At 42.8% G+C, this 24,008-nt stretch overlaps 2 protein-coding genes across 11 annotated transcripts in view; both read left to right on the top strand.

Annotated features, from left to right (window-relative positions):
• Positions 1-24,008, top strand: part of tp53bp2a (tumor protein p53 binding protein, 2a) — a 38,182-nt gene that overhangs the window by 9,564 nt on the left and 4,610 nt on the right. For 2 of the 10 annotated variants that reach the window (XM_035663264.1, XM_035663262.1), the window contains 21 exons: positions 2,043-2,190; positions 3,248-3,361; positions 4,838-4,908; positions 5,414-5,515; positions 6,542-6,716; positions 6,890-7,071; positions 7,201-7,365; positions 7,542-7,580; positions 9,262-9,309; positions 10,680-10,863; positions 11,221-11,277; positions 12,478-12,528; positions 13,310-13,432; positions 13,632-13,753; positions 13,879-14,287; positions 14,959-15,815; positions 16,583-16,720; positions 16,844-16,977; positions 17,159-17,325; positions 17,479-17,678; positions 17,786-17,890. In XM_035663264.1, coding sequence (XP_035519157.1) covers positions 2,043-2,190; positions 3,248-3,361; positions 4,838-4,908; positions 5,414-5,515; positions 6,542-6,716; positions 6,890-7,071; positions 7,201-7,365; positions 7,542-7,580; positions 9,262-9,309; positions 10,680-10,863; positions 11,221-11,277; positions 12,478-12,528; positions 13,310-13,432; positions 13,632-13,753; positions 13,879-14,287; positions 14,959-15,815; positions 16,583-16,720; positions 16,844-16,977; positions 17,159-17,325; positions 17,479-17,678; positions 17,786-17,827 — 3,528 coding nt within the window. In that variant the 3' untranslated portion in view covers positions 17,828-17,890. The remainder of the gene's footprint in view (positions 1-2,042; positions 2,191-3,247; positions 3,362-4,837; positions 4,909-5,413; positions 5,516-6,541; positions 6,717-6,889; positions 7,072-7,200; positions 7,366-7,541; positions 7,581-9,261; positions 9,310-10,679; positions 10,864-11,220; positions 11,278-12,477; positions 12,529-13,309; positions 13,433-13,631; positions 13,754-13,878; positions 14,288-14,958; positions 15,816-16,582; positions 16,721-16,843; positions 16,978-17,158; positions 17,326-17,478; positions 17,679-17,785; positions 17,891-24,008) is intronic. The other 8 variants (XM_035663263.1, XM_035663269.1, XM_035663268.1 and 5 more) reach the window with 8 other exon arrangements.
• The window catches only part of LOC118329231 (semaphorin-4G-like), a 23,050-nt gene continuing 22,315 nt past the window's right edge, over positions 23,274-24,008 (top strand). The window contains exon 1 of the mRNA XM_035663274.1: positions 23,274-23,554. The gene's annotated coding sequence lies outside the window, so the exon portion shown is untranslated. The remainder of the gene's footprint in view (positions 23,555-24,008) is intronic.

The raw sequence follows: 24,008 nt of genomic DNA, 5'->3' as shown, positions 1-24,008 counted from the left end.
TTGAGGCTGTTGTCCTTTTTTTGCTTGGCGCACCCCTCAGTTCAAAAGCAACCCAGATACTTTTGTTCCTGCACCACAGTTGCAGCTGCTCCGCATGGTTGCCCCCCGAACCCTTTGTGCTCGTGACCCAGCTGACCTGATGTTCCCACTGTTGCCCCTGTAGACACGGCTGCTCACGCGTGCGTGCTGAGAATAGAAAAACCTGACCTAACCTGCAGGTTGAGGGCACAAACAACAATACTATTGTAACAATTCTACACTTTCCAGGATGTTCTAGCTCTTGCGCTGCTGCTTTTGTATTGCATCACCACTGAAGTCAGTGTGAAGACAATCCTCTGTCAAGGCAAGACAAAGCTAAAACCGAAAGGTAAAAATAAGTTCAAGTCGTGGCGCTTCAGGACACCTGTGTTATAATATTGGTTTTATTACAGCTTTATCAAAGCTCTTACTCCTAACGTGTGATCAGAGTACAAATGGGAGCATATTCCAGCACGGCCCTAAAAGCCTCTTTAGCATGTATCTGTACATGATTAAACACCTTTTTCGCTTTCATACTTTCTGTCAGTGTTGGATTTTAGAGTACCACTCTACACTCTAAATTGACTGTCAGTGCTTTAGTTTGAAAAAGGCTCACTTTATTTGATTAAATTGGGCTCCCAATGCCTATAATGCAGGTTATTATTTATCTATATAGTTATAAGTATTGATTTGAGAATTGTTTGTAAGCATTTCAGTAGCTGTCATAGTTTCAGTCTGAAGTGTGGCAGGAGTGCCTACATTTGGGATGCTTACTGTTAGACAGCTCAATTTCAGTGTGTTTATTTTTTTTTTGCAGTCGCTGAAGGCTTTCACATTCCACTTCTATCTCTGACAGCTTCATTGAGACTGTCCATTTCTTTTTTAGTCCTAAACCAGTCTCTACTATCTGTCAGTCACACACTGACGTACAAATCCAGCGTCTCCAGAGTCCTCAGCGGTCTACCCCTTCAGAGATTCTGGCAGTGGTATTTAGTGTGTGTGTTGGGATAGAGGGATCTCTCACAGTGGTGACAGCAGTAGTTAGCAGTTAGATGGCGCGGGGGTGAAATGGAGTTCTGGGAGCTGGCCTCTGATTTCTCTGTTGACACTGAGGAATGAGGGCTGGGGAACAGATACTGCTGCCTGTAGCCCTTTTCAGACATGCACCCCTTTGTGTTAATCTGATTTAACATGATGGTCTCATGTCTGAATAAGCACCCTGGTTACTTTCATATAAAAGTCACGACGGCAATCACGCTAGGTCCGACGTAGTACCATTTCTGTATCACTTTCTGAATGTCTGAGTGAATTAATGCTTAATGTAAAGGCTGCAGCAGTACATGATGAAGCGTGCCTTCTAACATCACTGTAATAATGTCTCAATCATCGTCTCTTGTTCAGGAGATTTTCCGTTTACGGTCCGACCTGAGCAGAAGAGGTTGTAAAGCTTTGTTTATATATTTCCAAAGTTCATTTATGCCAACTACGTGGATCAATAATTGAATACCCAGTCAAGTGTTTTACATACAGTACAGTATGTGAGCAAACGGTAATTGAATGTCCCAACTTAACAGTCTGTCATTCACTGCTTATGCTTGTGCACTGTCAGATATTCTAAAACAGTCAGCAGTTTTCTCTCTAATAACATTACGATTAAATTGAAAATGTATCTAGTTGTTTCAATGCTAGAAGTACCGACGAGCGTCCCTTGGGCCTCACACTGTTCATCGAGGCTTCAATGGCAACGTACATTTTAATATCCATCCGTGATGCAGCCTGTGAAAGAGCAAAAATACTCCTTGCAATCATAACATTATGAACTCAGGGTTGTTTTTGTCTCTCTTGCACACCAGGTTCCAAACTCACAGACACACACACTGAACCATAGGGAAATAAGACACCAATTACGGAGAATTATGATGTTCGCTCTGCTTCCACCAAGGCCACCAGGATGCTCTATCTTACATTGTTATTTAACTTCTCTATCTAATTTGCCTCTCTCCCTCCCTCCCCGCTGTCCCCAGATGTTCCTGACAGTATACCTCAGTAACAATGACCAGCATTTTACTGAGGTTCCCGTTACCCCGGAGACGCTGTGCCGGGATGTGGTGGAGTTGTGCAAGGAGCCAGGGGAGACGGACTGCCACCTGTCCGAGATGTGGCGTGGATCTGGTGAGTGACGGATGCGCGAAGAGCATGAGAGTTTTAGCCACATGCTGTTTTCTTTTTTGGAATATGGCTGTAGCCCAAGGGACAGGAGTCACTGTGCAGACACTTGTTTGTCTTCCTCCTTTAATTAGAGGGAAATTGCTTTTCTGAAGTTGACCATATATGGAGATTAGCTGTGTGGTCAACTGCTTGGTGATCTCTCTTTGAAGGGTTTATCTCTTTTGGGTCTGCAATGCAAATGAAGCAGAGCCCATAATCCCTGCAACAAACACAAGTACCCAGACATCTCCCTCATCTCTCAGGTGGTGGAGGGGAGGAGGTTGAGATTTCATGCTTTCCCCATTTTCCCCATCTCTGAGAGTCATGTGGTATTCAGAATCAGAACTCAAGGAGCCAGGCTTCGTAGCTGTTTCCATGGTGATGCTGCCATAAGAGTGAAGAAAGGGCCAATTATTGTGTTTGAGTACTTCCACAAGTAGTCTGAAAAGAGACTGCTAACTGCTTAAAAGATTGTCTCATTTTGCAGCCATTTCTCACTACAGACTGACGGCTGACTCTCTGTGAAAACACAGCAGCGGCAGTTTGCATCAAATTTAGGTGTAAAGCTATTAATAACATGGGTGTTCCAGTTGTTACTGATTTGTTTTGCAGTCATGCCACTGTAATAAATCTGTTTCATTGACCTCTACTTGACTGTAATGTGTCAGTCCATTTATGTAATAAAATGCTTGAAGTAAATGTCTGAGGAATGGATGATGAGCCCTTTGGCTCAGTACCAGCCAGAATAATTGACAACACATCAGAGCTGTTTTCCCTGAGGTCATTGCTCAGAAAGATCGACTAGATGCAGATTCAGCACTGATGAAATGAACATGGTTGGACAGGATTCACAAAGCTGCAAAGCAAACATCACATGCACACTTGACCTCTATTGGTATTGTCACATGTTTTTAACCTCGTCAAGCCCAATGCAATCAAACTTTTTCAGTATTGACTTTGTGGGTGTGTTTTTGCCTCACACCTGAGCACTGACGTCTTTTTTTATGTATTCCATCTGCAGAGCGAGCTGTAGGTGACGGGGAGAGGATGTTGGATGTGCTCCAACGATGGGGACAGCACAGGGCAGAGGTGCGCTTCTTTCTGCGCCACAATCGAGCTCCTAGCAGGGAATCGGGTAAGTGTCCAACTCCCAGCACACACCCCAACCACACATACAACAGACAGTGAAGCAGAATCAGTGGTTTCTATTGTCACTTTCTCTCGCGTAAGGGCCATGCTTTGGAAAATGGCTCTCCTCAGAGAAAAGACATTTGACACCAACTTAGTAAACTCCACAGATGCCTGCACCCTCTAAACATATACATGTCCCCTCTGGCGTTAAGCATTTATGAGGGGAAGTTTACATTAACAGCCTGTTTGTGCAGCAGTTTGGAAATTGCACTCTTAAGATTGCCTTTATCCGGGAAAAGGTTTTATGTTAGCAGCCGTCAAATCCTTGAACAAGTCTTATTTAGCCGTACTGTTAGAGGTCAGGCTGAATGCAGGGTGTCCCAGTCACATCGTCATAAGCCTGTTACTTTTCAGTTTTCTTAGAAACACAGAAAACTCTAGTATTTTGGTCGTGCACTATCCTCTCAGCCCCCAGTTGCGTAACTAAGCCCTTTTACCCCTCACAGCTTGAGTCTGGCCCAGGGATTAGACGGCTGTTTTCCCTTCCTGTTATCTTAGCCTGCTCTTGTTTTCCCACACTGTTAGCTCAGCTCTGCTCAGTGTTTGCAACACGGTTCGGTATTACCCTTTTCTGTTGCTGCATTTTTTTTATCAAGGAAGGGTACATTTTACCTCCTGTTCTGTGGTGTTCTGTGGTATTTGTTTTAGGGAAATACTGTTGTACTCGGTCCTACCTGTAGTATTGACTTAGTTAAATGTTCGTGCCTCTTAATGCTGGGCCGGCATGTTCTTTCTCACCGGGTCAGAGGACGAAATGTAAGTAATCTCTTACTAGATGCCTTAGCATGGTGTTCTGTTCACACTTAACCAGTGCATGTATTTAACATGGATACTGTATGTCAGGTCATCTAAAACCATTATGCAAGCTAAAGGGCTTTGGTCATGGGCCGACGGGCCGTGGCTTTGAGGGTGGAATCTGAATTGCCAGACCCTGACCCCACCCCACCCCAGCTGTCAAATGCCAGTAACATGATTGGATATAAGTGCATTCATGTACACAGACAAGCACATACACACACACACACACACACACACAGTTGTTGGACCTACCACCAGACGGTTATGCATTAGGTTAAATCCTGAGATTACTGCAAGTCACAAAGAGCACTGATCCCAGTTGTTTCCCAGAGGAGCTAAGATCATTCAGCACTAGCCAGACTGTTTTGCCTAGCTTTCCACTGATCTACACCCTGCTCTGCAGCCAGTCAAGAGAACGCTGTACACCAAGGTGTGTACCTTTTTGTTTGTCAAAGACAGTGACAGGCAAAAAGGCAAGAGGAAGTTCCAGTCATTTTTTCACAGCTGTCTGTAAAGGCCAGTAGTTTGCTCAGTTTGCTGTTTCTTGGTTTGGACTAAATGGATGCAGTTGCTTTTGATGAAGGTCTGCAGTAGATCGTGATGTCTTCCATTGCGTTCTCAGGTGGGTCGAGAGGCTCCGAGCCGAAGAGGAATGGAGTAAAGGGTCCTCCAGATAGAAGAATGGAGAATGGGGTAAGTTCTTATGTCTTAATTTGAAATGTGTTCAGCAGGATGCTTTATTTGTTAGAAAAAAAGAGTTTGTTGGGCAGTAAAAGATAGATATATCCTCATGAGATATTTTACTTGAAACATATTTGCACTGACAACACATTATGCATACCATTGCACACTCAATTATTTTATTTGAGAAGACCAAAAGCCCTGGAAATGTTCTCCCTTACATGTGCTTTTTACTGCACCTAAGTGAATAAAATTAGAATTGCAGTTATAGTTTCTATAGTGTTCTGTTTATTTATTAAGCTGAGAATGTAGCCTGGAAAACAAATGTTTCCTGAATCTAGAAATCACAACAAAGTCTACTTCAGCCCTCTTTTGGGCCTTTGAATAGGAAAGTAAAGAGATGTTGATGCTCCACTAATTTATCTACATGTATTTGGCTTGAAAAAAAAAGTCTGTTGCTGCTTTTGCTTCTCTGAATGTGTTTTCTTTTGTCCTTTGTCTATTTATCCCTACCCAGGTGGCGACACCCCGCATGGACATGACGCTGGCCGAACTGCAAGAGATGGCTGCCAGACAACAGCAACAGATAGATGCTCAACAGCAGCTCCTCGCTTCCAAGGTGCATAAAGAAGAAGTGGAAGATGAAAGGGGAGATGGGGACTGGTAGAGAGAGATGGGTGGATACAGAAGATGAAGAGGTTAAGGGGTGTAGATGAAAGTAAAAGCCAGAAGAGGAGAGGCAAAATAATGGAGCAAGATTAAAGAGGGGGTTATTGGGTGGAAGTGGGGAGATGGTACACAAAACAATGGTATTATAACAAGTCTAGTGCACTCATGGAAATATCGATTCTAAGATGGAGTGCATGTGGTGGTTGTGATAGACAGGGGAGATGAATTGTGGATAGCTGCAGGTGTATTGTTTATAATTTGAGAAGCCTGAGAGAGCTTCCTTCTTTGGATTCTCACTGAGCAGGACTGTTTTGGTATTTGAAGATCACTTTTCTCTTGCTCAGGACTTGTTTCTCACTTTGTTCAAGATTTATGGGTGATTGCAAGAAAGACATTTGACACAAAACAGGCGTCATATAATTGAATTCTTGGCCGACCATATTTCCTCATTCTCACTGAGGCACCTGAAAACTAACTTGACTTGTGTCTTTCTCTTTGTGTCCCTGCTCAAATATGCCATTGACCCACTTTAGCATTTAAATTCAAGCAACTCTTAGTGTGTAGGTCTGAGGATAACACAGCAAACCAAGGAATGTAACTTTAAGCAGTCGTGTACACTTGCACGTAAGTCAGGTAAACAAACAGGCATTTTCTGAGAGAGAGGCACCTGGAACAGTTTTGGATAAAGATTGTGCTGTGCTCATCCTAGATCCTGTTTGGCAGAACTCTGTCACATGTATAGCACAACATATAGTCATGGTTCAAGTGGTTCATCAACTATTGATTTTGAAATATTGTTTTGTTCCACAGAATGTTTTCCTTACCCTTATTTAACCAGACATGTTGATATAAAATGCGTGGAAGGCATACTCAGCCATGGATTGCTCATGAATGAAACTTAACAGGGATGTGTTTCTTTTACTGTGTTTTTGACCATCGCTCCACGCTCCTTTCTCCTCCCTTTTTGTTTCTCCAGGAGCAGCGGCTGCGCTACTTGAAGCAGCAGGAGCAGCGTCAGCAGCAGCAGGCCTCTGAGCAGGAGAAGCTGCAGCGCCTCAGAGAGAACATTGAGAACCAGGAAACTCGGCTCAAGAAGGTCCGGGCCCTCAAGGGCCAGGTGGAGCAGAAGCGCCTCAGCAATGGCAAACTGGGTAGGCTCACAAACTAAATGAATTCATGAATGGAGGCCTGCTCAGGATATTGTATGACTGGAAGCATGGAATATTTGGGTTTAATAGATTACCTTCTTGTCTCCATCATCTTCACCTTCTTCTCTACACCTATTCCCTCTCTCCACCTCTCACTCTGCCTCGTCCCTCCCCAGTGGAGGAGATAGAGCAGATGAACAACCTGTTCCAGCAGAAGCAGAGAGAACTAGTAATGGCTGCGTCCAAGGTGGAGGAGCTCAACCGACAGCTGGAGTTGCTCAAAAATGGCAAAATGGACAACTTCCATGACAACCAGACCTCTGTGGCTGAACTAGACCGCCTCTACAAGGAGCTACAGGTGTGCAGAAATAAAATGGACAACAGCAAAACAGAATTGTGCTCCACAACAATATTTGTATTGAATTACCACAAATGTTGAACGATCTCTTTTTATTTGTCTTTATGTCTTATCCTTCTCGGTGGTCAGCTGAGGAACAAGCTCAACCAGGATCAAAACTCTAAGTTGCAACAGCAGAGAGAGAGTCTAAACAAGCGCAACCTGGAGGTGGTTTCCATGGACAAACGGATCAGTGAGCTCCGAGATCGGCTGTGGAAGAAGAAGGCAGCGCTGCAGCAGAAAGAGAACTTGCCTGTAAGTATGTTGGGATAGATGTTTGCATAGCTTTAATTGTTTTTGTGACTTTCTCACAATTTGTCAGGACCCTGTTATTCATACATGCAAATAAATGATGGAAATTGGTTTTGATCAGAGCTCCCCCTAGTGGCGTCATAATAAAGGTTGTTTGTATCTCCCTCTACCTCCGGAAGCCTCAGATGCCCCAGTATTCAGAGGGCACCCATGCCAATGTAAGGCTCCTCAACCTCGCCATCTTCTGTTTGGGAAAACCTAGTGACCCCCTCACTCGAAGGAGTCAACTGCTATCTTTTTTTCCGTTCTTTGACCTCTCTGTCTGAGATAGCTGGTGGGGATTGATTATTGATTTGCTCATGTCAGAGTTGCATCGGAGTTCACACTCACACTTCTTCACTCAGCTGTGTTTTCAGTCCCATCTGGCAGAAACAACTCCTGAAGATGAGAGAGGAGTAATAAGCTCAGCCTGACAGGCAGGAATGTCAGGGGAGATGGTATCTTTTCTGGCTGCACTCTTGACAGAAACAGGAAGAGGCAAATAACCCGTTTACACAAGGCAAACAAACATACGGAAAAACATTGGCTTTTCAAAACACATTTTTTTATATACATATCTATATGTATATAAAATACACGACATGATTTAATACATACTAGAAACTAGCAGGCTGAATAATCCAGTCTTTGTACAAGCTCTAATGGGTGTTAACATTTTGGCTCTGCTGCCTGGTGTCTCCCTGCTCCTCTCTCCTGTTTCCAGGAGTTGTTTTGAACACAAGTTGCCATGGGACTGTAAATAAGAGTCAACACACTCGTCTACGAAACTGTGAGGAAGCAAAATCGACATATTCACTGCTTGAGGTCAAATGCTTGTGTAGGGAGAGCAAGGACGTAAGGGTGGCCAAAAAGAAAATCTAATCATTCTGATTAAATGATTTTGTGTTTTCGCCCTCTTAAATAACACAAGTCATTTTACTCTGTCCTCTGCACGGTCATTTCTTTAATCATATTTTCCTGATCAGGTCGACTTCCTCTCATCCATAATTAGGGTGTTTCATTGGCCTTCATCATTAACTTTCTTTCTTTCAACCAAATTAACATTAAACCAATTAACCGCAAAGATTGTTTTCCATTATTTAATGCTGATCCATAACTTTGTAATGCAAAGGACAAAGCTGTTTGTATTCAATGCCACAGCTAACAACTGCCAGAATGTTTTTTTTTCTCTCTTGTATATCAAAACAATAGCCTCCTTAGTATGCAGCATGCAATGATTACTAAGCAAATGCAAGTATGAGTACAAGATCTAAAGTGGAAGTCTAACATAAGTTATACAAGAACATAAATAATACATGTTAAAATGGAGATTTAACATATCCTTCTGATGCTCTGCTGGAACCTTTAGATAAATGAGCAACTTGCACCCTAATTCAGCTTTAAAGAATCCCTACTTCTCTTTCGATGCCCTGCTGACATTTATAATAAAGTAGGAACAGAACAGAGAAAGGTGTGTTTTTGTGTTTGCGTGTGTGTGTGTGTGTGTGTGTGTGTGATGAAGGCCTGAATAGGCCCTAGCGAGGAGGTGATTTACCCACACCCTGCCTGGAATCATAATGAGTAGGCTTTTTCACATCAGTACAAAGACACACTCCATCCAAGCTGCTCTCTCCTCCAACCAAACAGCAAGTGTCTGGCTGACATCACCCCACAAGCACGTCTAACCATACTGACTGGAGAGAGGTAGTCTGAGAGCTGCCAGCCTAGAGTCATCCCGCACCGTCTTAGTCACATAGTTCAGAAAACACTTAGAAAAGGCTGATACTAGATTAGGGAAAAAAAGGGATTATCTGGTATTTTGAACTGCTGTTGCATGTTTGTGCTTTTGTTTTTTTCAAGAATGGCTATCCTGGTAAAGAGAGGGCTTCAAAAGACACTCATCTTCAGGTAACTAAACTAGTATTGGAGCTGAACACGTGTCTCTTTTCTTTCTGATCTGATCTCTTGAGTATGACTTGGCACATCAGATTCTTTTTTGCTACAGACCCCCGATGGGCAATGCTAATCTTGTTTAAAAATGGACAGCTTGTCATACTGTCAACAGTTGCAGGGTATGTTTTTGTCCAGGGGTTGAGCTATATTTTGAAAGATTTGTGGGGAACTGAAGTTTCTTGGGTTTGGAAAGCATAAAGGGATTTAAGTTCTTCTGTAAGATGTTGTATCTGTGGCAGAGGTAATGACGTCTAACTTCGACTTTTCTATAATTAAGTCTCAAATTGAGGTACAGGATTTAAGAGGTTGTACTGTCTGTGTGGATTTTACTTCACCAGCCCAAAGTGCATCTCTCCTAGCTGCTTTAAAATCACTGTAAATTAAAACTGCATAATGTCCCATTGCAACATGTTATATAAAAAGCACCATGCTAGTAAAATGAGAGGTTTTGAATAATTTAGGAATTTTAAATCAGTAACTCGAATCTGAGTTTTATTGAAGCAGTCTAGTTATTCAGTAGCAAGTAAACAGAGTGAATGTTAATAAAACTAAATACCAGTGTGAGTGGTTCAAAGCAGGGCTCAGAGGATGCCGATGTTTGTCCGTCATTCCAATATTTTGTTCAGAGTAAAATATCTTTACTTACTCTTTGGTGTATTGCCAGTTTGTTGCATTTGTATACATTCATGGTCCTCAGAAAATGAATCCTAATGACTCTCCCTGACCTGCCATGAAGCCCCACAGCAATTTTCACTTAATGACAGTACACCTCAGTTTCTCACTGTTCTCACCATTCTGCTAGCACCACCCACAGATCAGAAAAGACTGCCTAACAACTCTTTGAACCTTTTGAACACTTCCACTCTAACCAAACTAAATCATGTTGATTTAATAAACAACTTGACCTGCTCTGGCGCCACCCTCAGGCCAAAGTTGGCTTTTTTGCCTCTCCTGTGGCAAGGGTTTAAGAATATTTATCTCGTCATTGTTCATCCATCACACAATTTGGTTTTCATTATGCAATGAACACTACAGCCTCAGAGAGCTGCTATAGACTTATGTTCTCTTGTTGTTTTAGTGTTTCACTATTAACAATAATTTCAGCATGCTTTCTGTGATACGTCAGTCTTAACATTTTTTTTGTATCATTACCAAAACGCCAAATAAAGTTTTGGTTACCATATTGTCATATATGTTTTTGTGTCTTAACAGCGTATCACTCTCTCCGTCTACTATAAAACAAGATTTTAAATTACTCTTATCTGACATTTGCCGCTCTAACAGCCTCCTCATTTTTTCCCCATCTCCCACCTTTAACTGTACAGCTGCCCTCTGATGGCCAAGCCGGACAGCAGTCAGGCCCGTCTCGCGTGGCAGCGGTCGGCCCATACATCCAGTCGTCCACCATGCCCCGGGGCCCAGTGAGGCACGACCTGCTTGTAAAACCAGCCTACCCAGACGGCACTGCCACGCTTCCAGTCCACGACCCGCAGAGCAAGGCCGGCACAGGTGAGCAACCAGAGGCGACACACCGTCTGCAGCCTTTCACCTCTTAACTCAAGCATCTTCCCTTTTTTACCATGACTCAGATCTCTGCTGGGACCAACTTGGCAACAGGCCTTCACTTTGTCCCCTCTGTCATTTTACATTACAATTTAGTCAGCTAAATTTGCCGATTGCTGAGTCTGCAACAGCTCACTCCGCAGCAGCATTCAAAACTGAAGCTTCAATGGTCAGATTACAAATACATAAGGCAACCATTAGTCAAGAGTCCTAGTCCTAAACCTAAACCTAACTACTAGGAGTTCTTAACCATGGTTCCATGTGTATCTTTGTGTATGTGTATGTTTCATCATGGATGACCAGCAGGAGCAAAGGAGTCTCGGATACCTGCTGGTTGCGATGTCACTCTGAGCTCAGAAGGTAGCTAGTTACCTCCTGGATGGTGTGTTGTGACCTAGTATTGCTGAGCCTGAACTCCATGATTGTTTTCCCTCACCTGATATTTTCAGAAAAACTTTTTAATGTTTTGCAGTAAGTGAGGGGTTTGTGTGTGTGTGTGGGGGGGGGACTGTAACCACACTGTAAAGATATATAAACATAGTCTTCATATTCATACTCGGCATCATGAGCCTTATAATCAAACAAATCCACTGGTAAGTGATGATTTACAGTACACTGTAGATTAGCTGGAATCTGAGTGTGGTTGCATATTTCAGTCAGACTGTCTTGACTTTTTATGAGAGCTACTGATCCAAAATCTTGATTTAGACCCAAGTCAGGTATGCACACAAGCATGCCTGATTTTAAAAGTTAGTTTTACAGAATTCTTTGCACTACAAAATGAAGACCAAATAAATTATAAAGAGATTTTTTCTTTTAAAGTTAAGTTTGTGAGATGGAGTAAGATACAGAGTGAGCTGTTGTTAGCACCAGCACCCTCTCCCCACGGACTGCAGTAGCATGTGTGCTGTGTAATGGAGGGGAACAAAGTCTGGCCAAACCACTGACGGGCCAGAGCAACATATCCCATTTAAAGATGTTCTTTATGCCATCCTCTACACAATAATTCTTCATCACATGCTGTATCTCTAGACTCGCTATCTTAGCCCTAAATCAGTCCCCCAGTGGATAGTGGGCCAGCACTGTGCTTCATGTTATTAAAAATGAATGATCCAATGCCAAAATTAGTCATTACAAAACACCAGCAGAAGGAATCCCCCTCCCTCATTCCCTCTCTCACCTCCTCATCAACTAATGTTTTTCCAGTTTAAAGCAATTCCACACACAGGAAGTAAAAGTAACAGGCTTTTCTCAGTCTGTCACGATGTTGCACGCAATTATTTCTGCATGCTGAGTTGATTTGCAGTATGGGAAGAAGAGAGATAGAGATGGGCGGGGATGCAGAGAATCTGCTCTTAGTATACACCCATTCCCAGTTCCTCTCTTACAGGGACGTTCTGCATAGTATCAGGCAGGCTCCTGGGGGTTGTGTCGGTCTCTGTGTGGCCCCTCAGGGGGGCCCCTGCCTGGGCCCAGCCAACAGCATGTCTAGAGCAAAGGGAGATCTGGAGCTCTAAGGCTACTTTGTTTTTTCTTGTCTTTCGAATGCATCTTCCTCAGAAGCCATGTTCTTGCTTAAGCCTCTGAAAGAGCTGCGGGCTAAGAGAAAAGGTACACACTTGTGTTTGTGTTGCTGCGTGTGTGCTTCTGAACAGCTTTGTTTCGTTGTGTTTATTTTTCGTGAGAACGATACTCACTGAAAAAGATGAAAAGATATTTTCATCATTTCTTAGCTGGATCTTCGGTCCTGTTTGCTTGTTTTGCTGCTGTTTTGTTAAAGCGTGTTTGTTGAGCTTTCTCCTCAGTTCTTTTTCTGCCGCTCTAAATGGGTCAGTTGGAACAAACACATAACCTTCAGTTGAACTGACATTCTGTGTAGATTCTGACCAATCCAATCAGGTCTTGTTCACAAAATCTGTGTGTGTGTTTGTTGGTGTATTTGTACAACACCTCTTGAGAGGCAGCATTTATCTACAGTCTTTAGGCGCTGTGGTGGAAATCATGTTTTACCATTTTTGATGTGATGCTAATCTTGCTAGTTGCTAGAGCCCCATGATTTTGTGGCTCATCTGACTGTGGCTGTCTACGGACATGCATGGCCACTGGCTGGGTCTTAGTCAGTCAACCTAAAATACAAATGATGAGAAACGAGGAAGGGAAAATGCAACAAAATCCATTGTTTGTCTTTTAAAAGAAAATCTATTATAGTTTGCTCTGTGTGACGTTAACACACATAACATATCACGCAGCTCTGTGAACTTTGTGTTATCTGGATAAACGATAGCAGCAACTAAAATTTACACTAAAAAATGATATGGTACACGCTAACATTAACACACTCCCTGCCTCTCTTTTTCTTCCTTCTCTCCCTCCTCTCTTGCGGCCCCCCCAGGCCTTCAGCCTTCCAAACTGGCAGACTGGGGCTCATCAACTCCAGAGTTCAACACCAATGGTCATGGTCCAGCTTCAACACTGCCACGAATGACCTCTCACTCCAGCTCTAACACAGAACAAGGTAAGAGACATACATGCAGACACCACGTGTGCGTGCACTATTTTCACAGAAACTGCACTGCAATCCCTTCCTGTAACTCTGAAAGCAGTAAATGTTCCAAAGGTTTCAAAGGGGCTTTTGTTCTGTCTATTTCTGAACTACACTGTGTCTGAACATGAGACAAAACTAATTACTTCCTCTGCATGTGGTCTGTGAATAGATGAGACGGAACTGAAGAGGGACAGGAAGGTGCGTCCATTATCCATGTTTGAGCCAACGGAGGCTCCCGCCACATCCCTCCGCAAAAACCAGAGCAGTGATGACCTGGTCAGGGACGCTCAGGTGAGAGAGAATGAAAGCGCGCTCCTTACATCCCTGCAGGAAAAAAAATCACTTGTCTGATTTGTTTATTACCAGCAGGAATATACCCTGGCATCTAATTTGTTATCTCTCTCTCATCTCTCCAGTCTGCTTCCAAGGCTCCAGTTAAGGTGCCTCCTCCTGTCCCCACCAAACCAAAAGGGCCTGGTGTCGTGCCCTACGGCAAACCAGGCCTCAACACAGGCACTTTCCCTAAAACTAAGCCCCACAACCAGCAACCCCAGGCTGCCCAGGGCCGCAGCCCTCTCCCACCCTCACAGAGCCAGACACTCCCCCTACCTTCCAAGCAAGACACTCCACCTGCAGCTACGGTACGGCCATTCACCCCGGAGCTGCCCTCCTCTAAAGACTCCAGCATGACTAAGCCCCAGACCTTAGCGGCCAGCTCCATTTACTCCATGTACACGCAGCAGCCTGGCTCAGGGAAGCCCTTCCAGCCTGGTGTGCAAGGCGCTCTCAACCGATCTCAGAGCCGCACCAATGGATTTGTCAGTGGTAAGTCTACCTTATCCAGTTGCGACTTTTTACATTTTGTGTCAGAACAGCGTTGTTGAGGTATAAACACACTTTGAATTAAACATAAATCCACCGTAACACACAAGTATCTGTACCCATGTCAATCTTCGTATTTATACATCAGCTTCTGAAGTAAAGACCCTTTTGAGTGCAGCACCAATTAAATCTGAAGACTAATGCTTGAGTAAATAAAATTTGATATGACAAATCTAAATGTAAGATTAGAGGTGTCAACAGAGGTAAAAAAAAGACAGTATCTGGGATCACAGGGAGATATATTCACTGTAAAGCATATCTGCCCTGCTGCCGTTCTCTTCAGCATACTCAACAAAAAAGTATTCACACGCCACTGACCAGAGGCTAGAGAGGCTAAGCCATCTGTTACGTGTTCCCTTTATAAACACAATCACAGGCAACCATACCTGCTGCTTCTGACTGCAACGAAATGGAACAAAATCCAGCTCCGAGTATGTTCTGAGAGTTTTCATGTAATCCATGCTAGCTTTATAAGATAAATAGAATATTATTTTGTAAATACATTTAAGGGAAATCGGGGAAAAAAAACAGGTAATTAAGAGAGACCCTTCCATTTCAGTAGTTGGTTATATCTAGATATTACAGTCTAAACGCTTTCCCATCTTTGTTTGTAGTGTACGGTAAACCAGTGATCCCCGGTGGAGGCTCCCTACATCCAGAGAACCCTTACCAGGACCGTCGCTCCCCTGCACTAGAATCTGAGGTAGACCACAATGGAGCCAACAACATGGGTCCCAGCCCGTCTGAGGGCCCCCATCCAGAAACTGAGCGGATCCCCCGGCCCCTCAGCCCCACCAAGCTGCTTCCCTTCATTTCCAACCCCTACAGGCATCAGAGTGATGGTGACCTGGAAGCCCTGAGAAAGAAGCTCTACAATGCCCCGAGGCCCTTAAAGAAACGCAGCTCCATCACTGAACCAGAGGGTCCTGCAGGGCCCAACATTCAGAAACTCCTCTACCAGAAGACCACACTGGCAGCTATGGAGACCACTGTGACAGCACCAACCACTCCCACCTATGCCGGTGAAGCAGAGAAGGCGGCGGAGGGATCTGTGGGTCCACATGTTCCAACTCCTCTAAGTGGTGTAGAAACCCACCCATCGGAGACAGGACAGACTCTGGAGGGAGGACAGCTCCCGTCTCACATCCCGGGTGCTAACGTCCCCGTTCCAGCCCCCGCCGAACAGACCAAACCACCTTCAGCCATCCCAGAGAGCGAGCACATTATCCCCCCTCCTCCCCCATCCCACCCGGCCCCGAAGCCAGACGACGCTCTTTTCCCACCGCCACCCCCTGCTGGCTTGGAGGATGTAATGCCCAACCTGCCCCCACCGCCTCCAGAAGGCTTCCTGGAAGAGTTCCCCCCCTACCCACCACCGCCATACCCCAGTGGAGGAGAGCAGGACAGCTTGGGAGAGGACACCTTTAACATGAAGGCGCCTGAGGTCACCGGCCAGGTCCCTCTGCCACCGGTATGAATCATCATTTTAAACTGCTGAATCACAATTCATATGTGGCTTTTAGTTTGTGGAGTTTTTTCCTACAGTATAGATTCCTGTGTTTGCTTTTGTGTTACGTTTGTTTATAAACCCCCCTCACATATTTGTTTGTTGGTTCCCCAGGGGCAGGTCATGAGTTACAGTTCAGTGCACATTCTACTTTTTCATGACCTGCTGGTTTACAGCAGTGGCCTGGTCTGATGTTATATAATTGGATAATCCCTATGAAGTACTTCTATTGTTTCTGGAGAAAATAGGCCTCATTCTGTTTCCACTAAGCGGATACCCACCCCACTTTCCCCCATTGACTGTGTTGAAAATAAACACCAGTTTACATGTTCTTGTTGTTAAGCTCTTAGTGAAGCCCTTTAAGTGGGTTTTATGGAGGTTTGCCCCAAAAGGGCAAACCAATGAGAAATCACTGTTATGACCCATTTTCCCCCCTGATTCCCTCCTTTTGTCACGTCCATTTAAGACCCATTTGGTTGCATAATCATGGTTTTAGAGAAATGAATTTGTTTCTTTAGCTTGTGCTGTTAAACTGGATTAGCAATGCACTTAGAGCTGGAAAACAAGTCCGTCCTCTGCTCTCAGTCCAGATTGAACACAACAGAGTGGACGTTTAAACCTCAGCAGGACAGACTTTAAGATCACATCTTTGATTTACATTTCTCTTCTCTGTGCTGTAATGGCTGCTGAAGATAATTTGTGTGACACACAATCATGATTGTGCCTTTTAGGGGAAGAGGACCAACTTGCGCAAACTTGGCTCTGAACGCATCGATCACAGCATGAGAGTGAAGTTCAATCCACTGGCTCTGCTGCTGGACTCGTCTCTGGAGGGAGAGTTTGACCTGGTCCAGAGAATCATCTATGAAGTAAGAAACATTTTCTATTTTTGTAACATTTGCAAAATATTTGTTAGTTAGCTACCATTGCAAAACATGTATAAAAGTACTATTTGCTGATGTTAAAATGTCTCCCTGATTTCTCAATCACAGGTGGAGGATCCCAGTCTGCCCAACGATGAAGGCATCACTGCTCTACATAATGCTGTCTGTGCTGGACATACAGAGATTGTCAAGTTTCTGGTTCAATTTGGTGTCAATGTCAATGCTGCCGACAGTGACGGCTGGTAAGTTCAAGTTCACAGCTGCCATGTTTGATATAGGATTCTTGCATCTGAGCCTCCGACAAGCCTCTATTTGTTGTTTTACACGGTCTTACACTGCGGTAGCTAGAGTTTCTTCTCGCACGTCTCATCACCCTCTCTTTTCTTGCTTCCTTATTCCTTTTTCACCCGCCCTCTAACATAGGACTCCTCTTCACTGTGCTGCATCCTGCAACAATGTGCAAGTGTGCAAGTTCCTGGTGGAGTCTGGTGCCGCAGTGTTTGCTATGACTTACAGCGACATGCAAACGGCAGCTGATAAATGTGAAGAGATGGAGGAGGGCTATACCCAGTGCTCTCAGTTCCTCTATGGTCAGTGAAAGCTATTTTATTATTTTAGTTTTTTGCTATATTTTATGCATACTATGTGTTCTATGTCAAGTGTTACTAATTGTGTCTCATTACACTTAAAATCTGTTTGTGCTGATCATTTTTCTGTGTTATTTTAAATCTGTCTACCCTCAGGTGTGCAAGAGAAAATGGGCATCATGAACAGGGGTGTGGTCTACGGTCTGTGGGACTACGGTGGAGAAAACTCAGATGAGCTGCCATTCCGCGAGGGAGACTGCATGAACATCATCCGCAGAGAAGACGAGGACGAGATTGAATGGTGGTGGGCGCGCATTGGTGACACCGAGGGTTACATTCCCCGCAACCTCCTTGGGGTGAGTCACTGAAATAGTAGTGATGATATGAGTGTTAAGTTTATGTAGACGAAGCATTTATGTACAAATGTCCGTTATTGACGTGTGTTCTTGTTTTTCTCTAACAGCTCTACCCCAGAATAAAGCCAAGACAGAGAACCCTGGCTTAAAACACAAAGATCAGTGCACATTCCAGTCAGCCAGAACTCTCCAAAACACACACACACACACACGCTTTAACGGATTGGGGAAGACAAGGACACTGCTGAAATGAAGAGACAAGAGACCAAACAATATGAAGGATCAGCTATGAACTCTTTCTGGCACTTTTTTTCTGAATCTACAACAGAGGGATTATCTCTCACTTATTTTTCCAGGCCACACTGTGTACTGTGTACTTAAGACACTATTGGCATTGTTTTTCCTTTGTTCCACTGTTTTTGTTCTTTTTGTAATTAGTGTTTCAAACTATTTCTAAATGTGACAGAAACTCAATTGTTGGGATGTAAATGGAACAAGCAGTATTTTTATTGCTAGAAAGTGATTTTTACACTTTTGAAAAGTCTTTTAAAACTTCTGGTTATTTTCTAACACACTTGGAGCTCTACATCACCTGATGTGAATGAGTGGATGGTGATGATTCTTTTAAAATGCTCTATTACCATGACAATCTTCATAGGCTTGTTTCTCATCATCTGTGTTGAGTGACTATGCCTCTGTATAACTGCACTGGAGGTATAACGTTTCAGATGTGACCACCACTGTTCTGGCTAAATAGAAAATGAAAAAATAATTTGTGGAGAAAAGGTGATGAAGCTTTTGATTGAACTATTGCTGTTTATTCTGTGGTCTATGATACCCAGAAAGCCAGTCTGCTGTGTTCTGCATTGGCACATGGTTGAGATGCCATAGATACTGTGTATACATGTTTTTCTGTCACAAAAACTAGTGAAATATCACTGTAGGAATGATATTGTTATGAAAATTGACTTTTCAAACTCTCTTTGACAAAGAAGGAGATATCATGCAGTATGAATTTTAATATTTTATTCCATGACAATACAGTAATGTAAGAAGACAAGCCTAATACCAGAAACCTTGACTCAAATTTAAAAAGTCAAATTTAAAAAATCTAAATAAAAAAAGATGGAACTTGTACGTTAGAAGTTCCCAAAGCTCAACTCATCACATATCTGTCAATGCAGATGTATTTATTTTTGTTACCTTTTTTCTTTAGCCCTATTGTCATAACTATAACCACAAATGTACTGTAGTATTTCAAACATTTACAATAAAATACTTTGTACTCAGTTTATAGAGTCTTCTTGTTACTGACCACCAATTCAGACCTGCATTACATTTTCTTATTGTTTTGAAGGTGAGTATACACCAGATTCACTTAAATAGGAGAAGTGTAAATGTGTGGGTCTTCCATGCACAGTTTCTATACATGTTTGCTGCCCTCTGCTGGAAAGAAGGGGATTCCTTCATCACAGAGCATTTATTCAACTGTGGAAAAGACTGGTAAGATCAGGTTATGAAATGCATTAATCTTGTTGTATATCTGATACAGTCCATAAAACGTGATTTAGACAGGCAGGAAAAACTACATCTGCCCATCTTGTTTTAGCACCACTGTGCTGTAGACCTGAGTAGACTGAGTTTCCTGTTTGTGTAATAACTTAATAATATTGTTCAAGTATATTGTGAGCAATACTTGCAAGATGATAGCTTGGTGTATTAGATCACTGTTAAGTATGTGTCATTTGTGAAAGAGGTTTTCTCTCCCAGTCTCTTCAGAATAGGAAAATAAGCTGTGAGAATGTGTGAAAGAAGAGTGTGTGAAAGTACTGAAACTGTCAAGTAAATATGTTTATTTTTACTTGTGACTCATCAAGACATAAATATGAACAAAATATTGAGCCATGATTTATTTTCCCGGTATTTTTGCATACTAGTAGGCGTGTGTCATTTGCTGTGTTCAGTATTAGGACAAACAAGAGGCAGGGGTTTGTATTAAACAGGTGTTCCATATTGCATTAATTATGCCTCTGCGAAATAGCAAACACAAACTAACATTAATAACACTGCAGATTGTTTCCTGTCCTTGATGAAAAAGCAGGCGAGACATTAAAGACTGTTCCTATTTGTATTTAAATCCACTGCCTCAAGACTAAATAAAACAGAATATTGCTGAATATTAACTTCATTTCCGTTTAATCACCTCCACTCAAAATGAGAACAAACAGCATGGTCCCAACAGAGTGTGGCAAGAAATGAACAATGTAAACAGCATCAACATGAATTACAGGTGAAAGATGGCAGATCTCAGAAGGAAATAACAGTAACAGTAACTGATGTACCAAGTACTGTATGTGTGTTTGTCTTTTTCCGTCATGATGACAGGTTGGGGGCGCTCATACTTCTGCAGGGTAAACAAATTACAGGGCTGAGGTGACTGCTGCTGTGACCAGATTCACTCCAAACACTCCCTGGGTTAGGAGCTGAGCTGACACTGCTGTCCACATTAGTTGAAGTAATGGTGTTTATGAGGTATTGTTTCACACAGGGCCCCATATAGTAGTGTGGTAATACAAACAATGCTACAGGAACTGGTGAGATGTGAGTTGCTTGAACAATACTCAAAGTCTATACAGCTAGCAGCTCGGTGGAGTTGAGTTTAATGCTTTCTTTGGTATGCTAATATGCTCACAGTGAAATTATACCTGCATGTTTAGCAGGTGTAATGCTCAACATCTTCGTTAAGAGTACAGCTGAGGCTGATGGGAATGTCATTGGTTTTGCAGCTGTTTGGATTTTGAGGATCACCAATGTTCCCTACATCATTGTATTCGATCTTGAGATATTTCACTGGATGAGTGATAAAACTTTGACCTGCTGGTGGCGCTCAATGAAAGTCAGAGATTTACCAAAGTCATCTTGAATGTCTGTAGCAGATTGCATGGAAATGAATCCAATCGTTAAAATAAATTAGAAATAGATTTTTCATTCTGGACCACTCTGGTGGACAGACAGGCAGACAGGCCGGCATCGCCATCCGTAGTCGTATACTGTTTTCTGTGTTCACCATCTTAGGTTGTGTTATATCAGCTTCCTCGAATAACACCACCTATTTTTAGATCTAGGTACCTGTTGTACAAAAATAGATAAACAATCCATGACTAGAATTTCAACTGGCTAGTTTGAAGTCCTGCTGTACGCTCTGTTCTGTGTGCAGGTCTCTGTAGATCTCTGGCAGGCAGACTGAACCACTTCAATCTATTTTTGTATTGTTATCATTAGCAAGGGCGCACACATATTGTGAAGTAACGGACATCCATACAACCTACTGTATATATGAGCTAACCACTCCACCACTTCCTCAGGTACCACTGTTGCCATGGTAACCCGCGCCACTGACACCCCTCCCTGTATAAGCTCCTGTGAAGTTCTTCTGTTGTGTCCCTTTGTGAGTTTTATGGGGCTAATACAGCTGATGTCTGAGACGCAACCTCTACGCAACACACATGCCCTGCTCATTTGCAATAAGGAGCTGAGATAAAAGGCAGAATTCAACATTGACGCTGCCCACTGAACATGACTAACTGCATTCATTATTGATACATACATTCATAATGGATTAAAAGTTCTGTATAAATGAGAGAAGAAAGTGATACGTGGAATGACAGATTGCTGCTGTTTTTTTCCCTTCTTAATCAGAGCGCTCATTGATCTCTGCAGCACACTAGCATGAGCCCTTTGTGTTTTTATGAGCAGTGTGCAAGATCTGCAGGGTATATGCATATAGATAAAGGTCTGATATATGTTGTACTGTTGCCTGGTGCAATGTAATGACTTAAGTCCCATGTATATATCCCCTCTGGGCATGTTATTTCATTGGGTTTGTGTATCTCTGGGGATAGGAACAGGGGAGAGTGATGGAGCCAGCTTTCCTCCCAGGCACCTTCATTAAGTGTTGAGCTCTTGTGTACATAACATCCACATTTACTGGGATATGAGATCTGCTACACCATGAATCTCACCCAATCTAGAAATGCAAAATATAATATTTTAACCCGAGGGTCTGGAGGAAAGGAAGAGGGAGGCGAGGCAACAGATTAAGAGCAGTAGGTGGAATTATGTCTGCATGCCTGAGTGTGAGTAATGTGAGTCGTCCAGAAGCAACAAGTACTGTCTTCTGTGAACCTGCTGTAAGGATACATTCATCAATGATGACCTTTAAACGAGCCATAACTGATGCTTATTTACAGAAAGCAACATTTTTATTCTGAGCTGTGTTTGTCTCCACCTGATGAATTTAAAACCAATATTTAATTCTCTCTTATCTCTGTTTTTGATGTCTGCCAACTACTGAGGGATATATCTGGCTCTTCAGATGCTATATGCTCTACATGTTCAGCAGCTATATACTGTGTCTCTCTGCTATTCAGTGTTGAGCAGGTCTTTCTGCTCCTGCTGCTAGAAGAACAGGGGGAAACCAGTGCTACTTTGATCTCTCCTGAGTCCTGACAAAAGAGGGAGAAAAGATTAAATCAAACAAAGGTGAAACCCCTATTCACTCTCTAAATGAGAGAGCTGCTGAATAGGGCAGATCCAAATAAATACAAATTTTGCCAAACATCTAGAAGTAAAAATAGACTAAAGTTAGCTACGTTTGCCATATAAACTTAGAAGGTGATAATATCTGTTGTATATGATTTTAAACCAATTTTTTAGGGGCTTTACTTTTATTTTATTTTATTTTTTTTCCTGTTAATTCAATTCAATTCAGTTCAAAGGGGCTTTACTATCTTGGTGAACAGCTGTTTACATTGCCAAAGCAGGTGTAAAATATGTGCATAGGCATATTAATAAGAACAAAATAACAATAACAACTTAAATAAAGTAGAAAAAATAAAAAGTAGACTTGTAGTTAAAAAGAGTGTGTCTAGGTCACTCACTGTCCCTCAAGTTGTGGCATGTTAATACACATTGGGCAGCAAGATATGTCTCCTTCTCCTAGGATCATTTTTATTAAATTGAAATGTGGGATTATAGAGTAGGAGAAAGTGCATCTCTGTCTCAACCTCACCTGTCGGACAATAACAACATATTTTTCTTTCGGTTTCCATGAATTTTTTGTGTCTTCCTTTCTGAATTTTCAGTTTGTGGTCACTGAGCCTGTACTTGGTTAGGATCTGTCTCTGCTTTCTATCTCTGACAGTAGAGCCTCTTTTTAGGGTCAGATAACATTGTCTCATTCTCAGGACTCAGGACAGATCGAAGCTAACACTGTTTTCTGCCATAAGAGAGGCTAAATAAAAACAGGTAGTACTCACAGGTGAAATGTACGGCATGGTAAAGCCACTTTCACTGTTAGAAAATGATTCAATTGTGTATTTGACTTTCTACTTTCTACTTCCCAGCGCATGTAATTCCCTCTGTGGCCACTAGGTGTCAGTGCGGCGCCACCCTGCAGCACTGAATGGGACAGGTTAAATCCCGCACCTTTTTCCACTTTCTCTTCTGTACCGTAACTGCCGGCTGGAGCTCGTGATACACCCCGAAAAATACCCCCCAAAAGTGACACAACGAACCGGGAATCTTACCGTCAAATACCAAAGAGCTGGTGGACAAAAAACCGGACTACCTGACTGAAAGGTTGGTGGAGAACGAGGAGGGGGAAAAAGTGAGCGTCGTGGGAGGGAGGGCCACCTGTGACGGCAAATGAGTGAAGAGGAGGCTCCGAGTCAGTCCACTGTCAGTGCTGTGTGTCATTCAGTGGGTGTTTGTGTGTTTGACAGTGTGCACTGGCGTTTAAAGTCCAGTTGGATTATCTTGAGCTGAAGGAAAAACGTACATTTCCTTCTCTTCGAGGAATTTGGACGTGATTTCAGGTAAGACACGCGGAACATTACACGACCTTAGATACAGAAATAATGCCATTAGTTGCTGTGGGAGTGAGTTTATCTTTAGGTTTTTTATAATGTGGTACCTGTATAGTATTTCTACATTGGTCCTACGGTGATAGCTGGTGTGGTAGAAATGATTACTAATCTCCCAAATGACAATTGTGCAATGGTCCTGTGAAGATTTAACAGTTTTTCCTGTTATATTTGTACAATAAGACCTGAAGATATGGCAATAATTTGCGTTGTATTGTGGGATATTAGCTCCTCTATGGCAGCCCAATTCAGACAGGTGTAATGTATCACCAGCTGAGGGGAGAACTGACACCATGAATGTGTGGGGGGAAATTGGCTAATTGCTGTATTTAAAACACCCACTGACCCATTATGTGCCTGCCTGCTTAATTTTACTGCATTACTGCGTTATAACTCATCTGGGGGG

Source organism: Morone saxatilis, unplaced genomic scaffold (genome assembly GCF_004916995.1).
Source record: "Morone saxatilis isolate NCDOM2014 unplaced genomic scaffold, NCSU_SB_2.0 Contig19, whole genome shotgun sequence".
Taxonomy (NCBI): domain Eukaryota; kingdom Metazoa; phylum Chordata; class Actinopteri; family Moronidae; genus Morone; species Morone saxatilis.
Note: the sequence above shows the minus strand (reverse complement) of the source record. Positions and strands in the feature narration are given on the sequence as shown.